This window comes from Callorhinus ursinus, unplaced genomic scaffold (genome assembly GCF_003265705.2).
Source record: "Callorhinus ursinus isolate GAN/ISIS: 27379988/994484 unplaced genomic scaffold, GSC_fseal_2.0 scaffold4, whole genome shotgun sequence".
NCBI classification, from domain to species: domain Eukaryota; kingdom Metazoa; phylum Chordata; class Mammalia; order Carnivora; family Otariidae; genus Callorhinus; species Callorhinus ursinus.
In genome coordinates this window covers 98806429-98825577 of record NW_027397066.1, presented here as the reverse complement: position 1 = coordinate 98825577, position 19149 = coordinate 98806429, and the positions used below count along the sequence as shown (strand labels likewise).

At 39.9% G+C, this 19149-nt stretch overlaps 1 protein-coding gene across 10 annotated transcripts in view; it reads left to right on the top strand.

The window, feature by feature from the left end:
- Window positions 1-19149, top strand: part of PDE5A (phosphodiesterase 5A) — a 139775-nt gene that overhangs the window by 95175 nt on the left and 25451 nt on the right. For all 10 annotated transcript variants that reach the window (XR_012378019.1, XR_012378018.1, XR_012378017.1 and 7 more), the window contains 3 exons: window positions 8067-8213; window positions 13125-13250; window positions 14835-14929. Coding sequence is in view for 6 of the 10 variants with exons in the window: in XM_073892193.1 (XP_073748294.1) it covers window positions 8067-8213; window positions 13125-13250; window positions 14835-14929 (368 nt within the window). In the remaining 4 variants the exon portion in view is untranslated. The remainder of the gene's footprint in view (window positions 1-8066; window positions 8214-13124; window positions 13251-14834; window positions 14930-19149) is intronic.

Here is a 19149-nt window from a genome sequence, read left to right as displayed (position 1 = left end):
ATCTGTGCACCCAACATAGAGGCAGCTTAATACATAAAACAAATATTATCAGACATAAAGGGAGAAAATTACAATAGTAGAAGATTTTAATACCCACTTACATCAAATGGATAGAACATCCATACAGAAAGTCAATAAGGAAACATTGGCTTCAAGTGACACATTAGTCAAGATGTACTTAAATATATACAGAACATTCTATACCAAAACAGCAGAATACACATTGTTTTCAGGTGCATGTGGAATATTCTCAAGGACGAGTCACATGTTAGGCCAAAAATATGCCGCAATAAATGTAAGAAGCAAATATATCAAGCATATTTTCCCACCAGAACAGTATGGAATTGATTTCTAAATCAATTACAAGAAGAAAAGTGGAAAAAAACACAAACACATAGAAGCTAAACAATATGCTACTAAACAACCAATGGGTCAATGAAGAAACCAAAGAAGAAATCAAAAAACTCCTAGAGACAAATGAAAATGGAGATACAGCATTCCAAAATCTATGGGACATAGCAAAAGCAAGTCTATGAGGGAAGTTTAAAGCATATAGGCCTACCTCAGGAAATAAGAAAAAGTTCAAAAAATAATCTAACTTTATGCTTAAAGGAACTAGAAAAAGAACAGACAAAGCCCATAGTTGGTAGAATGAAGTACATAATAAAGTTCAGAGTGGAAACAAATGAAATAGAGACTAAAAATCCAATAGAGAAATCAATGAAATGAGGAACTGATTCTTTGAAAAGACAAATGAAATAGATATACCTGTAGCCATACTCATCATGAAACAAAACAAAACAAAACCAGAGGGCCCAAATAGAAATGAAAATTAGAAACATAATTAGAAATGAAAGAGAAGTTACAACAGATGCTACAGAAATGCGCCTGGGTGGCTCAGTTGATTAAGTAAAAATTGGGTCAATTCTTAGAAACATAACAATTTTCCAAGACCCAACAACAAAGAAATAGAAAATCTGAACAGACCAATTCCTAGTGATGAAATTGAATCAGTAATAATAAAAGCAAAAACAAAAACAAAAAAACTCCCAATAAACAAAAGTCAGGACCAGATGGCTTCACAAGTGCATTCTACCAAATACTTAAAGAAGAGTTAATACCTATCTTTCTCAAATTACTACCAAAAAAACACACGAAAAAACAAAAACCAATGAGGGCAAAGAAATGCTTCTAAACTCATTCTGTGAGGCCAGCATTACCATGATACCAAAAGCAGGCAAAGAACACCACAAAAAAAGAAAATTATAGGCCAATATTGCTGATGAACATAGATACAGAAATGCTTAACAAATATTAGCAACCCAAATTCACCAGTACATTAAAAGGATCACCATTATCAAGTGGGATTATTCCAGAGATGTAAGAATGGTTCAATATCTGTGAATCAATCAATGTGATACACCACATTAATAAAATGAATGGTAAAAATCATGTGATCATCTCAATAGATGTGAAAAAAAGCACTTAACAAAATTTAACATGCACTTATGATAAAAACTCTCAACGAAGTGAGTAGAGAAGGAACATACCTCAACATAATAAAAGCCATATGTAACAAACCCATAGGAAACATTATACTCAGTATGGAAAAGCTGAAAAGTTTTTCTCTAAAATTAAGAATAAGACAAGGATGCCCACTCATGCCATTTGTATTAAACATAGTATTCTAAGACCTAGCTGCAGAATCAAGCAAGAAAAATAAATAAAAGGCATCCAAATGGAAAGGAAAAAGTACAACCCACTATTTGCAGATGACATGGTACTGTATATAGAAAAGTCTAAAAAACTCCATCAAAAAACTAATAAATGAATTCAGTAAGTCACAGGATACAAAATTAATGTACAGAAATCTGTGGCATTTCTGTACATTAATAACAAACTACTAGAAAGAGAAATTAAGAAGATAATCCCATTTACAATTACATCATAAAGAATAAATACCTAGGAATAAATTTAACCAAAAGCATAAAAGATTTGTTCTCTGAAAACTGTAAAACACTGATGAAAGAAAGTGAAGACACCAATGGCAAAATCTACCTGTGCTTATGGATTAGAAGGATTAATATTTTTAAAATGTCCATCGTACCCAAAGCAATTTGAGGATTCAATGCAATCCCTATCAAAATACCAAGGCCATTTTTCACAGAACTCGAACAACTAATACTACAATTTGCCTGGGACCGCAAAAGACCCCAAATAACCAAAGCAGTCTTGAGAAGGAAGAACAAAGCTGGAGGAATCACACTCCCTGTTTTCAAACTATACTACAAGGCTAAGTAATCAAAACACTATGGTACTAGCACAAAACAGACACATAGACCAATGCAGCTGAATAGAGAGCCCAGAAATAAACCCGTGCTTATATGGTCAATTAATCTTCAACAAAGGTGGTAAGAATATACCAGGGCGAAAAGACAGTCTCTTCAATAAATGGTGTTGAGAAAACTGGACAGATACATGGGAAAGAATGAAACTGGACCACTTTCATACACCATGTACAAAAATAAACTCAAAGTGGATCAAAGACTTAAATGTAATAGTGGAAACCATAAAATTCTTAGAAGAAAACATAGGCAATAAACACTTTGACATCAGTCTTAAGTGATATTTTTTTGGATCTGTCTCTTCAGGCAAGGGCAACAAAAGCAAAAATAAGCAAATGAGACTATATCAAACAAGGAAGGTTTTACATAGCAAAGGAAACCAAAACAAAAAGGCAACCTAGTGAATGGAAGAAGATATTTGCAAATGCCTTCTCTCTAGCTCAGAAATTCCTACATGGCATCTTCTTCCAATAGGATGTGCTTCATCTACATTGAAAATCTATAGTTTGGTGTAGCCACCTTCATGAATTACCTGAGCTAGATCTTCTGGAGAACTTGCTGCAGCATCTATGTCAGCACTTGCTGTTTCACCTTGGACTTTTATGTCGTGGAGATCGCTTCTTTCCTTTAAACCTCATGAATCAACAACCTCTGCCAACTTCAGACTTTTCTGCAGCTTCCTCACTTCTCTCAGCCCTCAGAGAATTGAAGAGAGTTAGGGCCTTGCTCTGGATTAGGTTTTGGCTGAAGGGAATGTTGTGGCTGGTTTGATCTTCTATCCAGACCACGGAAACTTTCTCCATATCAGCAAGAAGGCCGTTTCACTTTCTTATCATTTGTGTGTCCACTGGAGTAGCACTTTTAATTTCCTTCTAAGGACTTCTCCTTTGCATTCACAACTTGGCTAACTAGAGCACGAGGCCTGGCTTTTGGCCGACCTTGGCTTTCGACATGCCTTTCTCACTAAGCTCCATCATTTCTACCTTTTGATTTAAAGTGAGAGATGTACAACTCTTCCTTCATTTGAACACTTAGATGCCATTGCAGGACTATTGATTGGCCTGACTTCAATATTGTTGTGTCTCCGGGAATAGGGAGGCCCGAGGAGAGGGAGAGATGGTGGAACAGTGGGTCGGTGGAGCTGCAGAACACACACAACATTTACCGTTTAAGTTTACTGTCTTATGTGGACACAGTGTGTGGTGCCCCAAAATAGTTACAGTAGTAACATCAAAGATCCCTTATCACAGATCACCACAGCAAATATAATAATAATGAAAAAGTTTAATATATGTGACATAGAGACACAAAGTGAGCAAATGCTTTTGGAAAAATGGTGCTGATAGACTTCTTGATGCAGTTACCATAAATCTTCCATTGGTTAAAAAAACAATGCAAAGCATCTGCAAAGTGCGGTAAAATGAAGTATGCTTGTCCCTCACTGAAGAAACCAAAATCAATCCAGAACCCTAGCTGCGAGGGAGTCAAAGAAATACACTTTTGAGCTTTCTAGACTCATCAAAAAATGAAGGGTCACCAGCAAAAGGTTGAAATAGATACTAATGGAGCCTTGCTATAGTATCTACCAAAGGGATACACTGGTGAATGTTTCCCTGGTGCAGCTGGGAAAGATGAGAGAAGAACTAGCTATATGAAAACTTGGGGGGATGCATTCTAGGCAGAAGAAAAACGGTTAAAGAGGCCTGGAAGTGAGAAAGAGTAATAATTAACCTAAAACACAAACGACAAAAGTACCGAGCTCCTCCCAGAGCCTCCCCCACAAAAATACAAATGGCAATTTCAGGAAACGCAAATTTTCATTTAGAGCATTGATGCAGTAAGTAGAGATGCTACCACATACCCAGTCTAATCCTCCGCTACACGCACGCAGAGGCTGTGGTCCCCTGTTTAGCCAAGAGTTATGGAATATCCCTTCTCTCATGTGTGAGGAAGCCTGACAGTGACATGAACGTGGAATCAAGCTTGAAAAATACAACATAACCTAACATCTGAGGGGCACCCATCCATTTCCCTTCACTGAGGAGAGGGTCCCAGACAGAGACTGAGCCCTGTATAGGAAAGTCACTGGTAAGAATCAGATGCTACCTACAGGGTGGTATTTTGTTCCAAAGTGAGAAGCCAATAAGAGATCCTGGAGTCCTGTGGCCAGAGAGATAAATATACTATATGTTCAGAATATTAAGCCTCGGAGACACTCTAACCCAACCCCCTCATTTTACAGGGGAGAAAATAGAGAGGTTGGATGCCTTGTCGAGGGTGAATAAAGTCAGTGGAACAATGGGACTAGAACCCTTAATAGCAAACATACCTTTTTTTTTTTTAAGATTTTATTTATTTGAGAGAGAGAGCGGCGGGAGGGGCTGAGTGGGAGGGAGAGGGACAAGGACAAGCAGATTCCTCGCTGAGGTTGGAGCCCAACATGGGGCTTGATCTCATGACCTTGAGATCACGACCTGAGCCAAAGTCGAGTCGTCCACTTAAAGGACTGAGCCACCCAGGCGCCCTGCAAACATACCTTTTTAACCATGTGCTTCACTTGGGTCACAACGGGGTCAGTTGTGTTTTTTAAAAAATTTTGCAAAAACGGTGAAAATGGGCCAAAGCATTAGAAATAAAGGGTCATAAAAAGGTGCCTTAGATGAAGAATTTCCTCTAAAGTGTCCTGGAAGCTAAACTAGTTTCTTCATTAGTTTAAGTGGCAGATCCAATTACAGAACTCAGAAGAAAAATGAGATTATACTACTGACCTGTTTGCCAGATTGAATCTTTAACCCATTGAGCTTCATGTACTTTTGGCATTCCATATTTGGTTAATGAGACACAAATTAAACTCCCAACTATAGAAGAGCTTAACTATATTTGAATTAAGCGATAAAATATTTAATCGCTGTTGCCTGAGGACTCAGAGGCATTATGCTCTCTTGTGGAGGAATAAGCAGTGTTCTGTGGGATTCGATGATAGCAGAGTTGAATTGGATTATTCAACCATAGTACACATACACATTTATAGCACCTTATCGCTTTACAAAATCTTTTTTTTTTTTTAGGATTTTATTTATTTATTTGATGGAGAGAGAGATAGCGAGACCAGGAACACAAGCAGGGGCAGTGGGAGAGGGAGAAGCAGCCTTTCCGCTGAGCAGGGAGCCGGATGCGGGACTCGATCCCAGGACCCTGGGATCATGACCTGAGCCGAAGGCAGACGCGTAACCAACTGAGCCACCAAGGCGCCCCAGAAATAACATATTTTTAAAGATTTTGTAAAGTGAGAATTCTGAACCTCTGTATCACTGAGCACGAGGTTCGGAAGGAAAACGTTTGCCCGTCCCCACGGGGTCAGCTCCAAAAGGCTATGTTGCGGTGTGGGGTGACCGAACACACACAAGAAAAGACTGTCTTCCCTCCGTAGAGAGGTTGGGGATTTGAGTGTCCAAGGAGAGAGGCACAAGCTGTTGGCCGTCATTATCCCATCCCTTAGCATCTAGAATATCCTTTGTGGAAGGAAAGAAAGAAAATTTCTGTAAGAATAACGATGCCCTAAGGGAAAAAAAAGCATCTGTTGTCTGGTAGAGTGCAGCCTGCGTCAGGGAAGCAGCTGCAGTCTGCTTTGAGTTACAAGGTGGGCTCATTCCCCCCTCTGCACTGGGGGCTTGCACCGCAGTTGACTGCTGCCCTCCCTGCTGTCGGAGGCCACTGTAAGCAATGGAGCCCCTTATCTAAACAAGTCCAGTCCTCCTCTCTGCCCCTGTTCCAGCCCACGCAGTAGCCTGTGGAACTGTCTTAACAGAATGCCTATTTCCTCGTGCCCGCTGGGCTTGGGAAAAGAGTCTTAGTCTGGACTATGAAGAGGGTGACATCAAATTAAAGTTTAAATGTGTCCGATATATTTAAGTACAATGGGAAGTCAAGAGAGCAGGAGAATGGGCAAGCGCCCCAAGATTGGTAGGGGGAGCCAGTGGATTGCTCCATCAGATTTTATTCCTTTGGCCTTTTTGCTTCGGAAATGATGGAGGTAAAGCAGAGTAGTGATATCCTAGACGTTTCTAGGAAAATTAAGGGGTTTGGAGGGAGTCAAGGAAAAGACATTAAAGGGAAGGAGCCGGGTTCAGATTTCCTAATTTGTTTTCCCTCTGCCTGGCACCAAGTTAAAACCTCTTTTCATCAGGTGAATTGCAGCCCAATCTGGCTAAAGCAGCTGAAGGGCTGGCAAGGAAAACGGTCAAGGGGGTGGGGGGGTGGGGGTTCCTGCAAGTTCTGATGCCCACCGCCCCCCCACGGCCCCCGGGCAGGAAATCTAAGAGAGAAGCCTGAAAGCCCTGCGCAGTCCGAGGGAGCCAGGCACCTTGGCCTCAGCTGGTCTTGCTTGATGAGAATTGGGGCTCAGAGTGGCCTGATTTCTCAGAAGCCAGAAATCCTTCTTTGTTGTTGTTGTTGTTGTTAAAATCTCGCAATTTTTAAACAGTCTAACAGATTGGAATGCTCTTGCCAAGTCTGCTAGTTTTCCAACTCAGGTTCATGGGCTTCATCCTTCTTGGTGGTTTTGGGAGCTTAAAACTGGAACTTAGGACTTATATTAGGTGAAGGGAATAGGATTTTCCCCTCTCACTCATTTAATAAATGTTCATGTTAACAGTTTTCAAAGCTGTAGCCACGATGGGTACAGGGATGTGTAAGATACAGTCCTGCCTATAGATCCCCGGGGACTTAGGAGACAGATAAACAGGAAATTACATTACAGTGAACTTCCTGTAATTAAACAGATATTCCCAAGGTGGGGTCCACACTGAAGGGCATTTAACCTTTCTTTGGAGGTGAGCTGTGCCTTAAAGGAGTCCATCTATTAAAGAGAGTAGGTGCTTTGTAGGAGGTACAAATGAACAGTGACGAAAGGGAGCAAGGTATATTTGAAGAAATTGCAATTATTTACTACAATTAAATGATTATCAAAACCAGGGATATTAATTAAAAGACAGATTCCCCTCCAGAAAACAAAACTGGCTTCTCAAGACCCATCTCAGATTTACTGAATCAGAATCACTGAGTTTTTTTTAACGGGCACCCTAGGTGAGTCTCACTATCAGGCTTGGGTGAAGTGCGTTCTGTTCATCTCCACAGTAGAGATTGTGTCAAATCTGAAAATAGGATAGTCTGCCTAGATTAACCAGCTGGGCTACTCTGGGCAAGGCAGCTAGCCTCTTTGTGCTTATGCTTCTGTACCTGAAAAATAGAGCTAGAGTATCTGCTTAATGAGATTGTCTTGCCAATTAAGCAGAAAATAGTTAGAACATTATCACTATCCTGCTCACCGCTTGATCCCCAGCCCATAGTACTGGGACAGGTCCAGAATAATTACTCAATAAATACCTGTTGAATGACTAAGACTGGGGAGGTATCAGGGGCCAGATCCCTGGAGTCCTTCGTTCTGCTGACTGCTCTAGGTACAATCTCCGGGCAGCCACCATCTCTCCTCCACCTAACCTACCCGGAACCATATTAGTTACCCCCCAAGTGACTCATTAAAAAAAAAAAACAAAAAACAAAACCAGAAGTAGCTCCTTTATCAAGAGATTTCTAGGGCGCACATTAAAAAGAAACATGATGTGCTATTTCCCTGTAGTAAAGTGAGAAAACTTTGTGAATCACTGCTGCTATATAAAATTCACAGCTCTACCTCATTTTGTTCTTCTCTCTTTACCTAAGGCTGCTGTGGTACCATCTGCTCAGACGCTTAAAATTACTGACTTCAGCTTCAGTGACTTTGAGCTGTCTGACCTAGAAACGGCACTGTGCACAATTCGGATGTTCACTGACCTCAACCTTGTGCAGAACTTCCAGATGAAACATGAGGTAGGAATACAGTCCTGTCCTTTGGAGGAGAGAAGGAGAGAGGGTGTGTGTGTGTGTGTGTGTGTGTGTGTGTGTGTGAGAATTAATCGATATTACTGTCACCTAATGCCTACCTGAGATTTTTAAAGAAAAATGATCAACCCTAAAAAGACATTTGTTGGGTTCTTACTATTTGCCAAGCACCAAGTTGAAGAACAGGGGAGAGTACTCCCAACAGTGGGAGCAGGGTGTGTGCAAAGGCAGGATGAGAGAGTGGGGCTGGGACTGCAGAGCCCTGGCAGAGGGAGGGTGGTAAGGGAAGCAACTTGGAGAGGAAGGTAAGCAAATCGGATATAACCCTGTAGGCTATTCAGAAGAATTTGGATTTTATCCTGAAAACAATGGTGAGTCACTGAGGAGTTGTAAACACGGAAGTAACTTGATCCGATCTCAGAGGTTATGATAACACAGTACTGAGAAGGACCAAAACAAAGTGAACTCCTTTGGAAATGAGGGAGTACAGGCACTTGATGTGAGGCCAAGCTTGTGGTTTGAACAGGGGTTACCCATATGGCGGGGGGAGATGAAAACTGATTTTAACCCCTGTTGATTACCTTATTCACCTCTCAGAAAACAGCAGGGCTTCGATCAGTATCTTCTAATACCCGTCTGGAGATACCAGGGAATAGCTATGTATAGCATCAAAGAATAAGGGAGAAGAGAAAGGATTGTTTGGGGGAAAAAATGTAGTAATTTGCCTTTAGAGTTAATTTTTTTCTGGTCAATCAAATTTCTAGTCTTCTTTTACAGATTTCCTGTCTAGAAATTTAAATACCTTGGAGGCCTCTACTATTTAGCAATCCACAAATTCATAAAATGAAACTTTATTAATACATACAGTATACCAGGCACCATGCTAAGCCTTCATTTCAGCGAAGAGTTGTCCCTGCTCTCAAAAGCCTTCCAGTTAGGAACGAAAAGGAAGGGCTAATATAGCTAGGTTAATACAGTGCCATTGATGGTATTCTTGGGGTATTCTTTCTTAAATACAGCCAAAGTTTATATGACTCTTGGGTGAAAACAAAGAACGACTGTCTATGGACTCTAATAATACTTCACTCTTCTTAGAGCCATGTTGATTAAAGGACATCATGTTACTTGATTATTTCAAGAAGCTCTCAAGAAGGCTTCTCTGGTTATTACTGGCCCTCTTTGAAATTCAGATAGCGTGAGAAGAGTAGGAAGATCATGGGTTTTAAGTTATAGCTCTATTAGTCATTAGCTCTTATTTCCTTAAGCGATTCATCTCTCAAATTCTCCATTTCACAATCAGTTATGACTTCCCCAGTGGGAGTCTTGTAAGAATGACACACGCATTGATATGACTGTATGTACACATGTGGATATAGGTATACCCCTATCTCCTATGACGTTTTGCTCCTTATTGTATCACCCTATCATGTTTCTCTACTGTAGGTTATAAGGCTCATTTTTAAAAGGTTTTTCTATTAATGGACTAAAGACCTCATTTAGAGCCAGTTCTCAATGTGAAACTCAGTTCAGCTTCTTGCTGGTTGCATGACCTTAAAAAGCAAGACAGCATTTCAAATCCCTTTCCATTCTGAGATTTCCCATACGTTAAACTAGTAATGTTCTGTTGAAAGAGCCCAGCCAGGACAAAGGAATCTGATCCTTATACCTATTTATGAAGTTTTTAAAACTTGATTTATTTCTTATTTCTTAAAAACCTATAAGTTTTCAGATAGCATGTGAGTGTTAGATATGATGGTAGTCATTCAGAATTTTTTTTTAAATATTTTACTTATTTAAGAGAGCGCACGTGCACATACAAGCTGGGGGAGGGGCAGAGGAGAGGGAGAAGCAGACTCCCCGCTGAGCAGGAGCCAGACTTGAGGCTCATGACCTGAGCCAAAGGCAGACACTTAACCGACTGAGCCACCCAGGTGCCCCAGTCACTCAAAATTTCTTTAGCAATCTTTATTCTTCCCTTTTCTTGAATTTTTGTTCATTAGGCAGGTATTTTTCTTTAATGTCTTGTTCATTTACTCTCCTTTTCTGTTTGAATAACTACTATTCTGATTCCGGCCAACATCAACTTGAATACCACAGTCATTCTGATTGGCCTTCCTGCCCTGGTGACTCTCCTGTCGTGTTTATTTGAGATATTGTTGTCAGTATAATTTTAGGGTGATAAAATTTTTAAAATGTTATTGCTGGAGAGGATGTTAGCATCATGAAGCTTCCCCGACAAAGAATCTTTCCTACTGAAAGATCTGTCAAATCTTCATGTCTCTTCTTGGCTTCCAAATCTTGAGTTACTGTCCTACAAACATGGCAACCATTGCTCTTGCTGACCTATGAAACAGACTCTTGACTCTACTTGAACAAATCTGCATGTGCTGTGCGTATCTTCACCTTCTGTCTTTCACATGTCATTCATCTCCTGAATGGACGGCCCCACTTGCAAGGCTGCTCCACTACTTGCCACAGCACACTTTTCTCGTCCTCAGAGCCTGACTCAACCCTAGTTTTGACTTCATACCACTTGGAATACTGTTGACAATTTGTGGTCTCGATTTTATTTCTTTTATATGTGTACTTTTATTATTTTCACTCCTGATTGAGATTCTTGAGGGCAGAAACTGAACTGTTTTCTGGCTCTTCTCTTTCTCCCAGAGCATCTTGAGTCTGCCACTCAGGACATAGGAAGCCTTTGTCATTGTTGGAGACTGATCAGTGTATTGAGCATGCTCCCTAGAGTCATCCACAATGTACCTAATTATTCAGTAGTCCCATACAAAAGACTGTATTGCAGATTTGAACATGCCAGGCATATCCACCAAGCACTGAGCAGATCTGACTGTAATTTTCCTAAGTGCTGTTAACATCCTGATAGACCTTTAAATACACGGAACAAACTGATGGTTACCAGAGAGGAGGGGGTTGGGGGAATGGGCAAGATGGGTGAAGAAGAATGGGAGATACAGGCTTCCACTTATGGAATGAATAAGTCACAGAAATAAAAGGCACAGCATAGAGAATATAATCGATACTGTAATAAGCTTGTATGGTGACAGATAGTAGTTAAAATTGTGGTGAGCAAGGCATGATATATAGAGAAGTTGAATCACTATGTTGTGCACCTGAAACTAATGTAACATTATGTGTTAACTATACTAAAAAAAAAAAAAAAGTTTTTAAAAGATTATCCTGATAATATAATCCAAAACTGTACTTAAATCTAGTTCCTAACTAATGTATGCATTGGATTACCCAGTTCTCTTAGGCCCATCTTATTAGAAGCATAATAGAATAGTCCTTCAGGAATTAATATTTCATGGAGTCATTTTGGTCACTATTTAACATTATATGATATATGTGCACATTTAATTATATCTACAGATTTATGATTAGTAAAGAGATATATCCATAGGTTAAATTTTGGGTTTTCCTGCTTATTTTCCTTGATTCTTTAATTCATCACCGATAATTTTCTCTAACACTTGATAGTTATAAACATATAAGCATATCCAAGCAAGTTTAGAGCTCTTACTTAAATTCTGCCAGTAAGATGAAACTATCAGCTCTCCAGCTGATTTTGTTCAGAAATGGTTATGGTGAAAGAAACTGCACTGCACTTGGGATTAACACATGTCAGTCTTAGGCACACAGAAATCCTCTGCTAAATATGGTGACTTGGAGATGCAAGAGCTAAGGGACATTCGGGTTGCTTGTTATCAGAATTCCCTGTGAACTGTGTTATAGAACAGGAACAAAAAGACCTGAAAAGAAAAGGAGGGTTATGAAAGCACTGATTTTCTACCAAATCCTATATAAGCAATTTCTACCAACAAAGAAGAAACCTTGTTTTTGGCCTACTTCTGCAGCCAGTCATTCTGTGTTGAATATTGTTAGAGCAACATTCTTTTCCCTGGTACTTTTTCCATACCCCAGGGCGATGCTGTTTGTGTTTGAAGTATCTCCAGTGATATACGTAAGAAGAAGCACATATTTATTTTTACAGATCCTCCAAAGTATAGTAAATCATTCAGAATTAAAGAGAGGGAGACTCTGATGCTAACACAAACAAAAAATAACTATGCTTAGAGCCCATGAGTCTCTGGGGACTTTATTGAATACACTCCTTAGAAGTTGAATTAAACCCAGCTTTTGAGATTTTCTGAAGTCTGTCTCCTTTTTTTTCCCATCTTTTAAAATAAATCTTTTTCATAGGGACCCCAGGGCTTTATTTTGCATATATATTTTTAAAAAATTACTTCTTGGTAACCAAGCAGTAACTCTGCCTGAATACTTAAGCGTAGTTTAAAAGGGACAAAAGACCTGCTGATTGCCTCAGGACTTGGGAGCTCCATTCTGTGCTTGGCCACTTGCTCTGTATCTCAGTGCCCAACCCACCCGCTCAGCCTTGTACCCTATACCCTTGCAGAACCAAAAAGTGGGAGCATGAGAAGAAGTTGAGAGCGGCTATTTCCATGACTTTCTAAAAGTGAATCCATACATAGTTGACTGGATTCTCCTAATTGATGGCACATGGACACAATATCTTTTAAAAAGCTAGTCAGTGCCCTCCCTACCCCATGCCAAAAATACCTTCCTTAAGGCTCTCTTGCCTTTTACATCTCATTTAGTTAGCATGGTGGTGAACATGGTGGGCTCTGAAGTCCAGCTGCTCAAGTTTGAATTTTAGCCCCTTCCTTTACGAGAAACGTGACCTTGGGAGAGTTGCCACTCTGAATGTCCATTTCCTCATCTGTAAAATTATCAGAGTAGTAGTGTCTCCCCTAGAGTCCTGAGGGTTAGAGGTAAAGACTTTGTACAGTTCCTGGAACATAGTAAATATGGGCTAAATGTTAGCAAGTATTGTTACTACTTACGCTTTTTTTCCTAAAGGTTCTTTGCAGGTGGATTTTAAGTGTTAAGAAGAATTATCGGAAGAATGTTGCTTATCATAATTGGAGACACGCCTTTAATACAGCTCAGTGCATGTTTGCTGCTCTAAAAGCAGGCAAGATTCAGGTACTTTTTAGAGCTGTTTTTATATTTAAGACCTCTTCTTGCTTTGGTAGTAAAATTTACAGCATATTCTTTCAGGTTTTTTTGTGTAATGTGCACTAATGGATGATTAGATTAATATTTGTTGCCACTTACAAAATAAATGACATCTTGTTAATTGAAGACTAGCATGGCAAAATACTTAGTTATTAATTTTCCTTCATGTGTAATATATATGGCATATTTTTAAAAATCCTTAAAATAACTTCATGTTAAATTTAATAGTCTTTGGGCAAATACTTCCTCTGGAGGAAATTTCTACAGTATAAGAAAAAGTATCAAATTCCTCCTGTTCCCATCCAACTTGCTCCATAGTAGAATTCCTCGAAAACCACTCAGGTGGCTTCATAGATAAGTCTGGGGTTCTCTATCGCATTTTCTCTGGAGCACTCAGTTAAATTTTATAAGTAGTATTTCATGGAAATGGTTTTAATATCATATACATTGACCAGAGACTGTGTACAAGGAAGATCAATGCAGAAAACGTTCAAGTAATTCGTTCCTTTCCAGGCCAGATTTTATCCATAACTCTGTCCTTAGATTCTAACTTCAGTGGGAATCTACTAGTTATTCTAGGTAAGTGATTCCAGGCATCCATCATATAACTGTTTTTAATTCAGAGCTTCCATGCTCTTTTTTTTTTTAAAAAAAAAGTAAATTCTAAAAATGTTATTCTCTGTCTCTATTTCCATAGGGAGCACATTTTAACTGGCTAGAGCTAAAAGAAGGGGTTGTTGTCCAAGAGGCCATATGAAATACCATAGTAGTATTTCCCTGCCATAGCAAACATTTATAAAAAATAAGATCAACTTATTTTGGGCTGTGGAAATGTCATCAGGATTATACTGCTGAAGACTATCCTTGCTTTTTATGAAGAATAACAAAATGATGATTTTTGTCTGATGTTATAAACATACGATGTAGAATGTTGAGTTTCCAGCAGAGTGGAGCTGATAATGATTTCAACTTGTTTTCTTACTGATGAAGGAGACCAGCGGGATAAATAATACAAATGGCAGATATTACAAAAATAACCTCTGTTTGGCTTTGGAACATATTGTGCAACTTTTTAAAGCCAGATTTTCATTTCTAATCCTCTTTTTTATGTATTGTTTTGCTTAATATTCACATTGTCTCTGTTCCTGAAGGATCTAGCAACTACCAGCAGAGAGTGAGGGGAGCAGAATCTGCAGGCAACTGGAAGTCAGAGAGACAACAATTGGTTAAAGTTTATTTTGATGATTCCCCATATATGTAGATAATGAAGAGTTAATGCTATTTGCTGTAGGTGGACAGATTATGGATTATTTGAGGCACTTCAACTTTTTCTGTTGATAAATGACATTTATCATAATCATTCCCTTCTGAAGACAAAGTACCACTGATGCCCTGCAGAAAGGATTCTCCCATGGGTCCTTTCTAACCATAAAGAAGCACATGTGAAAAGCACTCGTAAAAACAAACACATGGTCGGTGAAAAGAGGTAGAATAACGAACTTTACCAAATTGTCTTTCTCCTTCTTTCCACTGACGTCTTTGGTCATGCAGAGCAAGTTGACTGACCTGGAGATACTCGCCCTGCTGATTGCTGCTCTGAGCCACGACTTGGACCACCGTGGTGTGAATAACTCTTACATACAGCGGTAAGGCGCCTTTTCCCCAGCTAAAGAAGAAAAGTTTCTTTTAAATTCTAGCGCTTTTTTTTTTAATTTTATTTTTTTTACTTATTTTTTTAAGATTTTATTTATTTATTTGGGAGAGAGAGCAAGCGAGCGGGAGCGTGCAAGAGAGAGAGCACGGAACGGTGGGGAGGGGCAGAGGGAGAGGGAGGAGCAGACTCCCTGCTGAGCAGGGAACCCAACTCAGGGCTTGATCCCAGGACCCTGAGATCATGACTTGAGCTGAAGGCAGACGCTTAACCGACTGAGCCACCCAGGCGCCCCTAGGGCTGTCTTTTTTAAAGTAAAAGCAGCAAAATTTGATGGTACCAGATTTCAATTGATTGAGGCCCCATAACATACTCTGGTTTTACTTAAGGGAAATGGGAAAAAAAAAATCCAAATCCAGTATTACATTGGTAACATTTCTGGCCTGAAGTTCAAAAAAATCTTTGTGTTGAGAATCTTATTTCACAAGATAATTACCAAGAGTTTTGCTTTAGTTTATGTCTACCCAGCTTAAGAGCTTCATTAGAAAACAATATATTAAGACTATTTCAAAAAAGATAGAATTTTACCCTGAAGTAGAGAAGATAATATTTGAAAAGTGCTTAGCTCGATCCTGAGTACTTAATGAGCACGAAGTGGAAGGAGGCTTTTGGTCTTAGTGAAGACAGTGTAGCGCAGTGTTTGCAAGTTGGGGCCTGCAGTCAGCAGGATGCAAACCCTACCTTTGCCACACGGTTCCCGTGTGACCTTGGGCAAAGGAGCTTATTTCTCTGTGCTTCAATTTCCTGATCTGCAAAATGAAAACAATAGCTTATTACCTCCCTCATAGGGCTGATGTCCGTTTCAAGAGAGAACATGGATCAATACCAGATGGAATGCGTGGTGCATATTTCAGTGTTAAGTCTTCGCAGCAGATGCTAGTGATAGTCCCCTCAACATCAGAAGCCTACTTTGTGGCTGATTTTCAGAGCAGATACCAACTCAAGACAAGTGTTTCAGGCTCCCTCCCGGGCCATCCTTAAGTGACATTTGCAATGACAAATGAGGTGATAAAGGTGACATCACTTTTCGTCAGATTTTGAGCCACTGGGACGTTTTTATTTACTTGTAGCAACATAGTTGAAAAGCCTACATCTTAATGGCAAAATCTCTTACTACTGAGCATTTTTTTTAGGTAATCAAGTGATGCAGCTAATGGGTAGACCTCTTAAGGAAATTCCCGATGTCTGATATCTTGAGGGAATTTCAGAGAGCTCTCGAACCACATTCCCTTTATCTAAATAAATGGAAAACTTCATGTAACAAGAATTGTAGTGATGCGGCCACCATGTCCTCTGCTGACCTCTGATGGGAAAAGGTAGCGAGCTCTTGCCCGAGTGTCAGAGACTGGCTCTTTCCTCTTTAAGATCTGAACTTAAAGAGGAAACGTTTTGGAGAATGGACTGGATGCCATGTCCTTTGTCCTCTGTGCTCTGCCACACGATCGTGCTCCTGAGCCTCACATTGACACAGGAGTAATTATGAAAGGGAACAACGACATGAAAAGATGTTTAGCGCGGTCGAGGGCAGCCAAAACACCCAAGCCGGCAGTGCTATGTTGCCTCCATACCTCAAAGCTGAACATACATTATTAGTGCATGGTTGGCTCCAAGATGCCATGTTGCCCTGCTTTAGAGTGAAAAAAAAAAAAAACACTCAGCTATTTTTCCTTTGTTTATTTAAAAATAATTACCCGGAAAAACATCTGGAGAAACGTCATCTTCTCTTCAAAAAAAAAAAAAAAGTCCTGGGAAAAATTCATAGACTGCAGAATCTTGCCTTCACACACACCACAAAGCAGACTTCCACCGAGTAAGAGTAACTTTAAGAAAAAAGTTAAAGGAGTTTCAGAGATTTTTATTTCTTCCTACATCTCTGTGGTTTGAGTAGAGGAAACCAAGAATTTTCCAGGGATGTTTCTTTTTTTTTTCTTTCCTTAGTGGTAAATAAGTGATACTTCAGGAGGATTTTCTTAACCAGGGAACTCTTGGGGGAATAAGAGTACCATACACATTCCTGTATAAAGAGCTAACTTGTAAAAAGGTATACAGTGTCCAACCTCATCTGTATTCAAACACTATGTGAAGAAAACCATCACAATCAGAGAAGGCACAGAAATGAAACTAATATATCAAAAAGATGAAAGCCCTCCTGTGGTAGCAAAGTTAGAAACTGAACTTCTATCAGTCGTTCTTCTTGAACACCTTTTCAGAAAATTAATTTGAAGTAAGATGTATAGGAAACCATGTTTTGATCCATTATTTGGTCCTTTGACGGCTTCCTTGATTAGGAAAACTGTCATTATGAGGAGTACTGCAAGTGTGCCAGTGAAATATTTAGAGAGAGAGTTCACTGTTGTGCTTTCTTCTCCCATTTGGGTGGGTAAAACAAAGAGTGGTTTCAGATAGATATTAAAATATTATTTTAAAAACAGGCAGTAATGGGGACAAAATGTCACAGACATCCACTAGAGAAAGCACAGTGTGACTCTCGGCTCATGTTGAGAAACCTCTTGCATTAGGCCTGCAGTCAATATAAGAAGACTGTCATGGATGCATTTATTTGGTTAGATTCAAGTTTGGTATTTTATAAAAGAATAGAATGAAAGTGTCCTACATTTTAGGCAGCCAGCTAATGGGCAATTACTAGGGCCTGGCACTTTGTTAGGCAGAAAGAGAGCTATAGAGTATACAATGTGGTTCCTGTTATTAAGTAATTTTCATAGTCTCATGAAACATTTGGTGACCAATATAAGAAAATACCCAGTAAGTCCTGAGTTGTTTAGTAATGTGGACTGTAAGTGTTTGGCAAAGGAGATGGGTCAAGACTCCACTGTTAACGGACAAAGTGGATCCTAAGAAGTGGGTAAGATTTGGAGAGGCGAGAGAATGAGGATAGCCCAGAAACCGTCTGAGGTGGGTGGGCATTCTCACGGACCAACGATGGCTGGCTGGCCCGTGCAGAATCCAAAGGCTCACTGACTCGGGACGGAGAGTAAGAGGGTGAAGAAGTAGAGGTAGAACCCCCTTGGAGGGAGAGCTATAAAACTAATCAGCAAGCTTGAGATGTGGTAGAGTGAAGAAACGAGGAGCCACTGCAGTGGGTAATAAAGACCTTGTTGAGGAAGGAAAGACTGAAAGTCAAATACAAGGTGCAGTGGGTAATAATTAGAAGCACAGAGTTCAGCTAGGGAGCTGTTAGAACAGCCACGTACATGGTGACCATCACACACTGGCTACAGAGAGGAAGAGATGGAGGGAGAAATGTTTTTCCATTTAATATTAAACTGATGCTTATATGCATGAAGGAAGGGGGAAATCATGTCTCGTGGCCCAAGAAACTGAAACAGCGATGGAGCCATTGACAAAAATGGAGGAACTGGGAAGTGTGTGTGTGTGTGTGTGTGTGTGTGTGTGTGTGTGTGTGTGTACTTAGAGAGGAAGGGACAAGAAAGACAGAAGGGAGAGGAGTGTTGGCAATGAGGAGAAAACAATAAATACGATGGTACTTAGAAGAAGTAAAATGATTAAAGGAATGTTTTTTTTTTCAAGTTCCCATAAAATCAGAATAAAAGAATTTTCTGGTAACCATAATCAGACCACGTCTCTCTCCTGGGTCTGTACCCTGGTCTTCCCCGCTTACTAGAACAGCAATGAGCTGGAGTCCTGGCCTGGCACGGTGACAGTAGGTGGGCAGCAGGCTCTAAGGGCCTCAACAGGGCAGGAGAGACAGCACAGGAATCACAGTTTGTGAAGTTCAACTGGATAGAGTCTATATTAACCAGGAATGAGATCATTCCCGATTAGGATGGAGGGCTTGAGAGGCTGGAGTCTCTCAATATGCAAGAAGTGCATGTTCAAGGAGTCCTAATGTCACTAGCTAATAATAATAAGAAGAAGAAGAAGAAGAAGAAGAAGAAGAATAGAAGTGAACACTTAATATGGCTCTCAACCATGTGGCACTGGGAACTCTTTTTAGTACTTTATATCTATATATGAGTTCAGTTAATCCTTAGACCACCCCTCAGGGGCTATGATGGTTACAGTGGCTAAGGACCAACTTGAGCCAGATACCTGGGTGCACAAGCAAATACCGACTCCATTTGATCTTGAGCGAGTCATTTAACATCCTCTCTCTATTTCCTTCTCTGTTCAATG